At 42.8% G+C, this 12,407-nt stretch overlaps 1 protein-coding gene across 1 annotated transcript in view; it reads left to right on the plus strand.

The window, feature by feature from the left end:
* The window catches only part of MSH5 (mutS homolog 5), a 56,461-nt gene that overhangs the window by 13,076 nt on the left and 30,978 nt on the right, over positions 1 to 12,407 (plus strand). Inside the window, exons 7-15 of the mRNA XM_073548981.1 lie at positions 3,617 to 3,652; positions 4,141 to 4,223; positions 4,812 to 4,857; positions 6,075 to 6,213; positions 7,975 to 8,037; positions 8,127 to 8,255; positions 9,690 to 9,762; positions 10,926 to 11,035; positions 11,573 to 11,653. Of these exons, the coding sequence (XP_073405082.1) occupies positions 3,617 to 3,652; positions 4,141 to 4,223; positions 4,812 to 4,857; positions 6,075 to 6,213; positions 7,975 to 8,037; positions 8,127 to 8,255; positions 9,690 to 9,762; positions 10,926 to 11,035; positions 11,573 to 11,653 (760 nt within the window). The remainder of the gene's footprint in view (positions 1 to 3,616; positions 3,653 to 4,140; positions 4,224 to 4,811; positions 4,858 to 6,074; positions 6,214 to 7,974; positions 8,038 to 8,126; positions 8,256 to 9,689; positions 9,763 to 10,925; positions 11,036 to 11,572; positions 11,654 to 12,407) is intronic.

Below are 12,407 nucleotides of genomic sequence, written 5' to 3' on the forward strand. Positions count from 1 at the left end.
AGTATCACACAGGATAGGATTAGATACACGGCTCAGCAGTCAGTATCACACATGATAGGATTACATACACAGCTCAGCAGTCAGTATCACACAGGACAAGATTAGATACACGGCTCAGCAGTCAGTAACACACAGGATAGGATTAGATGCACAGCTCAGCAGTCAGTATCACACAGGATAGGATTAGATGCACAGCTCAGCAGTCAGTATCACACATGATAGGATTAGATACACGGCTCAGCAGTCAGTATCACACAGGATAGGATTAGATACACAGCTCAGCAGTCAGTATCACACAGGATAGGATTAGATACACAGCTCAGCAGTCAGTATCACACAGGAGAGGATTAGACACATGGCTCAGCAGGCAGAATCACGCAGGATAGGATTAGATACACGGTTCAGCAGTCAGTATCACACAGGATAGGATTAGATACACAGCTCAGCAGTCAGTGTCACACAGGATAGGATTAGATACACAGCTCAGCAGTCAGTAACACACAGGATGGGATTAGATACACAGCTCAGCATATAGTATCACACAGGATAGGATTAGATACACAGCTCAGCAGTCAGTATCACACATGATAGGATTAGATACACAGCTCAGCAGTCAGTATCACACAGGATAGGATTAGATGCACAACTCAGCAGTCAGTATCACACAGGATAGGATTAGATGCACAGCTCAGCAGTCAGTATCACACAGGATAGGATTAGATATACGGCTCAGCAGTCAGTATCACACAGGATAGGATTAGATGCACAGCTCAGCAGTCAGTATCAGACAGGATAGGATTAGATACACAGCTCAGCAGTCAGTATCACACAGGAGAGGATTAGACACATGGCTCAGCAGGCAGAATCACGCAGGATAGGATTAGATACACGGTTCAGCAGTCAGTATCACACAGGATAGGATTAGATACACAGCTCAGCAGTGAGTGTCACACAGGATAGGATTAGATACACAGCTCAGCAGTCAGTAACACACAGGATAGGATTAGATACACAGCTCAGCAGTCAGTATAACACAGGATAGGATTAGATACACAGCTCAGCAGTCAGTATCACACAGGATAGGATTAGATACACCGCTCAGCAGACGGTATCACACAGAATAGGATTAGATACATGGCTCAGCAGTCAGTATCACACAGGATAGGATTAGATACACAGCTCAGCAGTCAGTAACACACAGGATAAGATTAGATACACAGCTCAGCAGTCAGTATCACACAAGATAGGATTAGATACACAGCTCAGCAGTCAGGATCACACAGGAGAGGATTAGACACATGGCTCAGCAGGCAGTATCACACAGGATAGGATTAGACACATGGCTCAGCAGGCAGTATCACACAGGAGAGGATTAGACACATGGCTCAGCAGGCAGTATCACACAGGATAGGATTAGATACACAGCTCAGCAGTCAGTTACACACAGGATAGGATTAGATACACGGCTCAGCAGGCAGAAACACACAGGATAGGACTAGATACACGGCTCAGCAGTCAGGATCACACAGGAGAGGATTAGACACATGGCTCAGCAGGCAGTATCACACAGGATAGGATTAGACACATGTCTCAGCAGGCAGTATCACACAGGATAGGATTAGACACACGGCTCAGCAGGCAGTATCACACAGGATAGGATTAGGTACACGGCTCAGCAGTCAGTATCACACAGGATAGGATTAGATACACAGCTCAGCAGTCAGTATCACACAGGATAGGATTAGATACACAGCTCAGCAGTCAGTATCACACAGGATAGGATTAGATACACCGCTCAGCAGACGGTATCACACAGAATAGGATTAGATACACGGCTCAGCAGTCAGTATCACACAGGATAGGATTAGATACACAGCTCAGCAGTCAGTAACACACAGGATAGGATTAGATACACAGCTCAGCAGTCAGTATCACACAGGATAGGATTAGATACACAGCTCAGCAGTCAGTAACACACAGGATAGGATTAGATACACAGCTCAGCAGTCAGGATCACACAGGAGAGGATTAGACACATGGCTCAGCAGGCAGTATCACACAGGATAGGATTAGACACATGGCTCAGCAGGCAGTATCACACAGGAGAGGATTAGACACATGGCTCAACAGGCAGTATCACACAGGATAGGATTAGATACACAGCTCAGCAGTCAGTTGCACACAGGATAGGATTAGATACACGGCTCAGCAGGCAGAAACACACAGGATAGGACTAGATACACGGCTCAGCAGTCAGGATCACACAGGAGAGGATTAGACACATGGCTCAGCAGGCAGTATCACACAGGATAGGATTAGACACATGGCTCAGCAGGCAGTATCACACAGGATAGGATTAGACACTCGGCTCAGCAGGCAGTATCACACAGGATAGGATTAGATACACGGCTCAGCACACAGTATCACACAGGATAGGATTAGGTACACGGCTCAGCAGTCAGTATCACACAGGATAGGGTTAGATACACGGCTCAGCACACAGTATCACACAGGATAGGATTAGGTACACGGCTCAGCAGTCAGTATCACACAGGATAGGGTTAGATACACGGCTCAGTAGACGGTATCACACAGGATAGGATTAGATACACTGCTCAGCAGTCAGTATCACACAGGAAAGGATTAGATACACGGCTGAGCAGTCAGTAACACACAGGATGGGATTAGATACACAGCTCAGCATATAGTATCACACAGGATAGGATTAGATACACAGCTCAGCAGTCAGTATCACACATGATAGGATTAGGTGCACAGCTCAGCAGACATTATCGCACAGGATAGGGTTAGATACACAGCTCAGAAACAGGATGTGCCAAAGGAGAGGACATTTTCATTCCAAGAATTCCACTCATTCCATCTGATTTGTTTTTTGATTTTAAACGCCTCCAGTTTCCAGTTCAACTGCTATTTGCAATGTCCATTAACATTGCTCAGGGACAGTCCTTGAAAGTAGTAGGGATCGATTTAAGTAGTAGGGATCGATTTGCAATCTCCATGCTTTTCTCATGGTCAACTTTACGTGATCTGTTCAAGAGTTGGAACTTCCAAAAATCTGTTAATCTTTGCACTGAAAGGAAAAACCAAACTTGTTGTTTCTCAAAAGGCTCTTGAATGAGTTGGAAATAAAATACTATCAATACTTGGGTAATCGTTTAGTTAATTTGTGTTGCAAATCTGTAGTGTTAAATATATGATGTGAAATGTTTTTATGTGCAATATAATCATTATAATTTGTTGTAACTAACCACAGTTGGTTACTATGCCCAGGTAACTCCGGGCTCTTCAGCTAGTATATATATACAGTACAGACCAAAAGTTTGGACACACCTTCTCATTCAAAGAGGTTTCTTTATTTTCATGACTATGAAAATTGTAGATTCACTCTGAAGGCATCAAAACTATGAATTAACACATGTGGAATTATATAATTAACAAAAAAGTGTGAAACAACTGAAAATATGTCTTATATTCTAGGTTCTTCAAAGTAGACACCTTTTGCTTTGATTACTCCTTAACTATAGGCCTAAACAATACTCTTAAGTGTGATGGAAGTAATGTAAGTAATGTATCTCTGTTTATCTTGTATGTCCAGGACTGACATAGTGGACATGGACCAAGATACATTTAGGTAAGTGAGATGGCTAAACAAAATCATTACCCCATCTTTGAGCCACCACTAGGGGGAGCTCACTGCATGCTGTGTATACATCATACACAATAATCAAACTGTTTGCAATAACCTACTGTGCTCCCCCTAGTGGTGGCTTAGGGAGACAGATTTGGTCATTTGGTGCTATTTCTTTTTATTATATGATTTCTTTATATTATATGATTTTCATTTAATACTGATACTATATGATACTGCTGGAATACTCAGTCCGCAATCTTTTTTATATATTTTTTTATTGTTCTGTATATTTCTTTATCGTGTGTGCAGTATCCTCCTGGGTTCCCCCTAGTGGTGGATCAGGGACACAGATTTTGTAATTTGGTTCTTTTTTTCTTGCAGGGATCTGTATAATGATATAATGATATAATATTATACAATTTTCATTTATTAATAATACTATATAATACTGCTGGATGCTCAGTCTGCAATCATTTTTCCTTTTTTAGTGTCTTGCATATATTCAAAAGTGAGGCCCATCCATCTGTATATAAGATCTGCTCTGGGGGAAAAGAAGGACTGAGCCTGTTTGGTAACATAAATATGATAATAATAATAATAATAATAATAATAATAATATCTATTATATCACAAATTAATATGACTTGGTGCAACCCTTTTAACATAAACTTGTTTTATGTAATTGAAGCATTTTTGTAATATATGTCATTACCTTATTTTGCTTCCTTCTCTCAGCAATACCTGTACACTAAAATCAAACAGGCAGGAGTACAGAAATTCCCTTGTCTGAGTCTCTCCGTATTCTCAGCTGTACACAAACAAGGGAGTTTCCATACGGGAATATAGTGTATGGATCTCGACCGGGCAGCAGTTAAAAGCAGCTTGTAAAGGAGCATGAACTTTGCAGCTCTGTAGTATCATGTTTTGAAGAAAAAATCCTAACTTTGCAATCGTACCTTGGAGGCTAATTAAATAAAAAAAAGGTTTAGATTTTTGTTTTTACCTAATCGTTATTGCCTGTAGCTTCTTTTTTTAATGTGCATTTAGAAAGAAAACATTTTTTGTAAAGGTGGACAAAGTATTTATAGCCTAGCAGTGTGTGGGATGCAGTGACTAGGGAAGCAGGTTCTCTGATGTTCTGATTATTGTTATATTTTAGGTCTTCTTAACCGATGTCAGTGTAAATGGGGAGAAAACAGGCTAAGGTAAGCTGCCTCTATTCTTTCTGCTTTGTAGACTTCAGGGGAGTCTTATAGAGCAAAATACACGTTTGTCATCTCCCATGAATTGTCCAGTAGATCCCTGGAAACATGGGGGAACCACACAGACTGCTGGGAGAGATGGCATGGCAAATCTCTAGAGCACCATACAAACCTCTTGCACGTCTCCTTAGTGTTTCCCTTGCCCCAATGTACATCCTGGGAGCAGGAATAAGGTGTGGCCTATTATAAAAGGGGCATGATCTAAGAAAAGGGGTGAGTCTAAGTGGAAAAATGTGTATGCAGTCATGCCGCTGCTGCTTTCTAGTACACGTGTATCTTACCCCAAAGCTGGATTAAGAACTACACTGCTAAGTACTGTAGTATAATGTCCTTCATGCTTATTTCCAGTAAGTGTATTATCTCACCCCAGTGCTGGATTCACAGCTACACTGCTCAGTACTGTAGTCTAATATCCTTCATGCTAATTTCCAGTAAGTGTATTTTCTCACCCCACTGCTGGATTCATAGCTACACTGCTCAGTACCATAACGGACCTCATGCTGATTTCCATTAATTGTATTAACTCACCCCAAAGATGCATTAATAACTTTACGTTTGGGAAATTTTAGTATTTTCTTACTTAAATGCATGTATTTGGGGCTAAAAATAATTTTTGCAATTGGGTTTCATTAAAAAAAAATGTAATCGTTTGACTTTTACAGGCTCTTGGTTTTCCTGCACTTTTAACTTTGATGTAGTGTGTGGTCATAAATCAGCTGCGAGGAATTCAGAGAAGGACAAGTAAAAGAGTTACAAACTCTCCTGTCAGGACAAGCTCACTGAGTGTTTCTTAGTTAACTCATTTTGTCATTCTGCAGCCAGCAATAGACAAAAGCAACCCAAAGGCTATAGAAAGAAAATGGTGGGTTTTTTTTTAATGAAACCCAATTGTAAAAATTATTTTTAGCCCAAAATACATGTAATTAGAAAAAAAATAAGCATAGAGTAATGAGACGCAGGGGCCTGGGGAAAAGAACCTGTACACGTGGCAGGGACGGAGGTGGTATAAGGAAAAGAAATGTGCCTAGAGAGTTATGCCAGATATATTTCACAGGCAGTTTTGATAAACTTTATGTAATTTTGCACCATTTTGCAACCGATGCGTTTTCTCCAGTCTGTAAAATTCGCTGTCAGTGATTGCTACTTTCCCTCCTCATCAGATTGTGGTTCATGAGGCCGACACGGAGCCAGGAGGAGCTGACGTCTCGCCTTGATGTGATTGAGTTTTTCATGGCGCCCCACAACCAGGAAATTACCAGCAACATTCAGGGCTGCCTCAGGAACATTAAAAACATCCCCGTGAGTACGACCTTCATTTATCCCTCCCTGGGTAGGTCCAAAGTTTCTATACTAGGCTGAACATAACAATGAGAAAGTGGTCTCCTCCATAAACAGATTGACTCTGCTCGAACATCCCAGCGATCAGTGGGGGAAACATAGCAGTAAGTGTTCAAGTTCCCTACAGCGCCACCACAGGGAAGACTAAGTGTTACAGAATGTCCATTAAGATCAATGGGTAGTCTGTGTGATGCAGGATGTAAGGAACAAGGCCAGGCTGTGGGTACCAATGAGACACCGGGTCCGGAATTGCTGAGGCCGCGTCCAGTAATGCAGGGGGGAAGGAAAGGGGCAGATGGAAAGAACCCATGACCCAGAGAGAAGTGTCGTGGTAAGCGAGGGGAAGAGAGAGGGTTTAGTGCAGGAAGAGGCAGAGAGTTCCCACCGGAGAGCAAAGAGAGCAGGGACCTGCTACACGCTGCGGAGAGAGTTAGACCGCATGCTATTGAGAGAGAACAAGGGCAGCGTACACCCACCGGGAGAGTTTAGTACCGGACTCCAGACTGCAGAGCACGTTGAACGGTGGAGTGTTGTGCAGAACTCCCGACTAACGAGAACGCCGAGCGGGAGATTGTGGTAAAGGTCTCCCGTTGCAGGGCAGCGTGATGGACTAGGGGTTCAACGGGTAAGACCGGTGACTGCCTGATGCCGCCAGAAGAGTGCGCACAGATCCGCTGAGCGGGGAAGCCTGAAGGTCTCAGTACTGGTCGGCTCTCAACTTCCGTTTCTGGAGGAGTGAACAGCAACAAACTCACGATAAGTGAAGCAGCTAATGCGTAGACTTTGGCCCTGAGTTATACCGTTCTTCGTGTTATGTAGCTTAAAAATCTGTTTAACCCCTTGTTGGCTCCCTGCGAGAACCCCTCGTGTTAATTAAACCATATCTTTGTTAACCCTGCCTCTGTGTTACTGCATCCTTTTACCTGCTTTACGCAGGAAAGGACGGGTCCTCCAGAGCAAGAGGCGCTCTTTAAAACCTCCCTCAATACTGACCAAGAGATCTCGAGGGCCCCTTTATTAACTCATGATTTCTCACAGTTCAAAAGGGCCCCTGGGGGCATCTGTAAATTATTTATAACTTCAGCTGGTTGTAAGGATTTAAAGGGGGTCCCTATCCACTGGATATATGACCCCACCGATTCTGCGATTTCCGATGTGATTGGAGCAATGGCGGGCATGCTCGACCACTGCGATTTCCTGTGCAATTGGAGTGAGTGTGGGAATGCTTGACCACTGCAATCTCCTATGTGATTGGAGCGAGACTGGGCATGACCACTGCAATCTCCTGGGTGATTGGAGCGAAGGTGGGTATGCTCGACCACTGCGGTCTCCTATGCGATTGGAGTGAGGGTGGGTATGCTCAACCACTGCGGTCTCCTATGCGATTGGAGTGAGGGTGGGTATGCTCGACACTGTGATCTCCTGTGTGATTGAAGGTGGGTATGCTTGACCACTGCGATCTCCTATGTGATTGGAGCGAGGGTGGGCATGCCTGACCTCTGCGATCTCCTATGTGATAGGAGCCAGGGTGGGCATGCCCGACCTCTGCGATCTCCTATGTGATTGGAGCGAGGGTGGGCATGCTGGACCACTGCGATCTTCTATGTGATTGGAGCAAGGCTGGGCATGGTCGACCACTGATCCATTCACTTTTATGAGGCTGTTTCAGCCATTTCCATTTTATACTGTGACTAATACACCGCTTTGCTTTTCTTTCACCAGCTGATACTAAAACGCATGACCCTCTGTAACACCAAGGTGACCGACTGGCAGTCCCTGTACAAGGTACTTTCCTCTCCATTGCTTGGGCCTATATGTTTAGCCTGGGAGTGAATATCCCTTACTTCTCTCCATCCAAAATTTGGTTCCTGCAGACTGTGTACAACGCTGTTTGCCTAGGAGAAATCTGCCGCTCGTTGCCCCAGTCTGTGACTCTGTTCAGCCGCCTCGCTTCTGCTTTCAGCAGTGATCTGCACTACATCGCCAGCATCATCAGTAAAGTAGTTAGTATCCTGAGACTTTCTTAGCATTCTTTATCTACATATAAACCCTCCTGTTCCTTATTTTATCTATACACAGATATGAGAATGATCCTATTCACTTAGATCCATATTTTCCTCCATGGATGCAGATGTATAATGTAATAATCTGGCTACCAGCAGCCACCACTAGGGGGAGCTAATACATTAAATAAAAACTTATACAATGAGCTCAATAATAAGACTGGATGCAGTGGCTGCAAGTAGCCAAAATAGATTTATTTTCAATGGATTCTGTCATTTTAACAAACTTTGCATAAATCAATAGTACAAGTAAACATGAGAAACTTTGTGATATATCTTATTAGAGAAATCTGCGTCTTTCACCATTTATGATGCACATTTCCTCTTCTCCCTACCTCATAGTCTCATCATTCACTCAAAAAAAATTGCTGTAAACCGTTTTGGTCAAAATAAAAATAACTAAGCTCCCGGGGGGATCACATTACAACTGCCTATTACAGGCTATGGAGAGGGGAAGGGAAGCAATAGGAAGGCGCAGAGTGACCTATAGAGGCAGAGACACACTAAGGCAGTGCTGCTGAGTTCTAGTATGTGTTTATCTAACCCAGAGCTTGATTAAAAGCTACACTGCTCGTTACTCTAGTATAATGCCCGTTTATGCTGTTTTACTGAAAGTTTATTATCTCACCCCAGTGTTGGATTCACAGCCACAATGCTGTAGTATAATGTCATTCATGCTAAGGTCCAGTAACTGTATTATTTCACTCCGGTGCTGCATATCCAGCTTCAGTGCTCAGTATTATAGTATAATATCCTTAATGCTGCTTTCTTATAAGTGTTTTATCTCACTCCAGAGCTGGATTCACAGCTACACTGCTTAGTGTTGTAGTATATTGTCTATCATGGTGATTTCTTGTTAATGAATTATCTCACCCCACAGTTGGATTCATAGCTACACTCTTCGGTACTGCTGTATGATGTCCTCTGTTCTGCTTTCTAGACAGTGTTTTATGTGATATAAGTGCTGGATTCACAGATACACAGCTCAGTATTGCTGTATAATGTTTTCTGAATATGTGCTACACAGCGACAGGAGAGCAGGAATCCTTCATATCTGTGTGTGTGATTTGTGTGGGAGACATAGTAGCAGCTATCGTCCACCCACTAGCTCAGAGAGAACTGAATATTAGAGAGAGAGTCCGCAAAGGAGAAAACTGGTGAAAAATGCAGGATCAATGGTAAAAGTTACCTAAAAGTGCAGGTACACTATAAATCTGTCTATGCTGAGGCTTTGGAGCTCTGTATCAGCATAAAGCGATATTAAGACAATGAATCTGCACAGAATTTAAGAACTTATATGAGATGTCCCCATTTTTCTTGAGCACTTTTAAGATATCACTGAGCCCATGTTTAGATTTGTGTTCCTTTGCACAGGTGGATTTTGAAGAGAGCGTAAGGGAAAAGCGATTTTGTGTCAAGCCACAAGTAGATCCAACCATAGATGAAAGTAAGTCACATTTCTGAGACCGTCAAAATACAAATTTAAAGGAAATGTTCACCCTTTTGTACAGAGCTGTGCGCCTTTTGCAGCACCACGACCATGTTAATTCCCCGATCACTGGGCTCGCAGGCCTTTGGAGCTTCACAAACACGATATTGATGTCTCCTCTTAAGCAATAGTCATCAATATTAACCCCGTTCTGACATAGGACAAAATAGGGAACCCTATGTCAGATGTGGAGCTCAGTATGCGACAGCAGCATTATTTTTCAATAGAAAAATAAAAACGTTAGGCCAGGTTCACATTGTGAACAGCCCGTTCAACGCATAGCGTTGACGGGCTGCGTTAACGCTATAGCATAACGCGATATGTGTTATGCTATACCGCTAGCGCTGATGATTCATCAGCTCTAGCGGTGACGGAGCCTCAGACGCTGCAGCCCGCGTCCGAGGCTCCGTCAGTGAATGACGGCACATCGCGAACGCATGCCGCTTTACAGCATACGTCGCGATGCGCCACACAATGGGGGTCTATGGCAGGGTTAACGGACTGCCATAACGCAGTGTGACCCCAGCCTTTATCTTCAACACAAACCAATTTTTCTTTTTGTAAGAAATTTCTGAATTATTTTTCACGCAGTAATCGTACCAACCTACAGAATCATAGTGCCAAGTCCATTTTACCCTATAGTGAATGCCATAACCCCCCCCCCAACACACACAAAAAAAAACAAACAAAAAAAACACTGGTTGAATTCCACTTGGAATTTCTTAATTTCTTTCCCTATTTTTCTTCAGTACAACGTATGGTAAAATGAATTTTGGCAATCAAAACTACAATTCGTCCCACAAAAAAAATATAATTCTTTATACGGCTACGTCTATGGAAGATAAAAAAGGAGAGGAAATAACAAAGTGTCTACAGCAGGAAGGAGTTAAAATCTAAAAAAATCAACGTCACCACTAGGGGGCGCTTTGGACTTATTGTGTGTTCTGGATATGTTATCTGCTCTGGGACTCTTAGTGTTATCATAGGCACGTACTGTGGTTATATAGACCTGTTAGGAAACTACAATTCCCAACATGACCCGACAGCTATGGGCTAGAAACAAATGTCAATAAATTTAAGTGACGGTTTTACACTTACACCTTTATGTTCACCTGTGCCAGAGAAACGCCGGATGCAGGGGCTGCCGGACTTCCTAACAGACGTGGCCCATAAGGAATTGGAGACCTTGGACGTTCAGATACCATCCTGCTGCGTGCTCTACATCCCGCTGGTGAGGAAAACCTACATGCAATAAGACAGATGACATCTGGGCGCCCGCGACTCAGGCGTAAATTCACTGGGAAGAAAATGGCAGCACAGAGTAGTGGTGGCCCAGGTCAGGGACACACAGACACATGGCTCCCCAAACTGTCCCGTGCATCTGTGAACCCACCCGGGACCACATTTCATCTTGAAGTAAAAGGTTACTACTGAAAATAAGCAAATCTCCCCAAATTTGAGTTCGGGAGATTCGTCCGGAAAATCTGATTTGCATCAAATAAATTTAACATAAATCAAAACTTCAGGAAATAGTTAAATAAAAATCTTTTATTCACTTCAGCTCGGCCCACCCCATACTTCCCCTATTCTCCTCCGGCCGCTCCTCTGTCTTCTTTCCTATCTTTTTCTCTTCCCAGGCCCCACATGGTCCTCTGCATGTAGGCATTACTAGGGAATGACAGCTAGCAATGATTTTGAATACAGTAAGGAATTGATAAGATTGCATTACAGAGTATAACATTAATTTATGGCCTTTTATCACCTTCAGATTGGATTCCTGCTATCCTTCCAGCGCCTCCCGGAAATGCAGGAAAAAAGCCACTTCGAGATCGACGGTCTGGATTTCATGGTGAGATGTTTGTTAATTTTTCCTTTTTTAATCATTTATGTTGATTAAATAATGAGCCTCGCAGTGTAATAGTATAGACATAAATGCTGCGTGCCGTATACATTCATCCTTATCAGGATGCTGCCCTCTGCTGGCCAGAATAAATATACCTACGGTACTTACATTTCTGGTTCCTCCTGTGTTATATAAAGGTGTAGTCACAGTTATTTGTATTCTTTCTTGTATATTTTAACCCATTATGCAGTCATTTGTGAAAAGGTAATTTTTTAATATACATAGTTTACTGCGAGCGCTTCTATGTATGTGTAAATGCAGCTATATACCTATATTGGTTGCAATTTATGTGATCCGTACAGTGGTGTAACAACACTGGTACTGGGACATTTACTAATCTATTTCACAGATCAGTGGGTGTCTGATAGCTGACCAGTGCCAGGTATCAGACCCCACTCATATTATATTGGAAACCTATTCTCAGGAAAGTCCTGACAATCCCATAGAATGGTTATTCCCAACTTCATAAATGGGAATTATTGAATAGTGCTCATAAAGATAAGCACTTTTGCAATGTATTGTTTGTTAATATTTTCAGCCGTTCTTGAGATATTAACACTTTTCTTTTGTTTACAGCTGGTTGCCTAGAAGACCGACCACCACATCAGTTTAGCAGCGGAGGCCAAACATGCATAGGGCTCTTTTCTATTGAGCTTGTAAGTATTGCTTTGAAACTGGCAAGGATAGCTGGAGTGCATTG

This window comes from Dendrobates tinctorius, unplaced genomic scaffold (genome assembly GCF_039654945.1).
Source record: "Dendrobates tinctorius isolate UK_male_01 unplaced genomic scaffold, ASM3965494v1 ptg000158l, whole genome shotgun sequence".
NCBI lineage: Eukaryota > Metazoa > Chordata > Amphibia > Anura > Dendrobatidae > Dendrobates > Dendrobates tinctorius.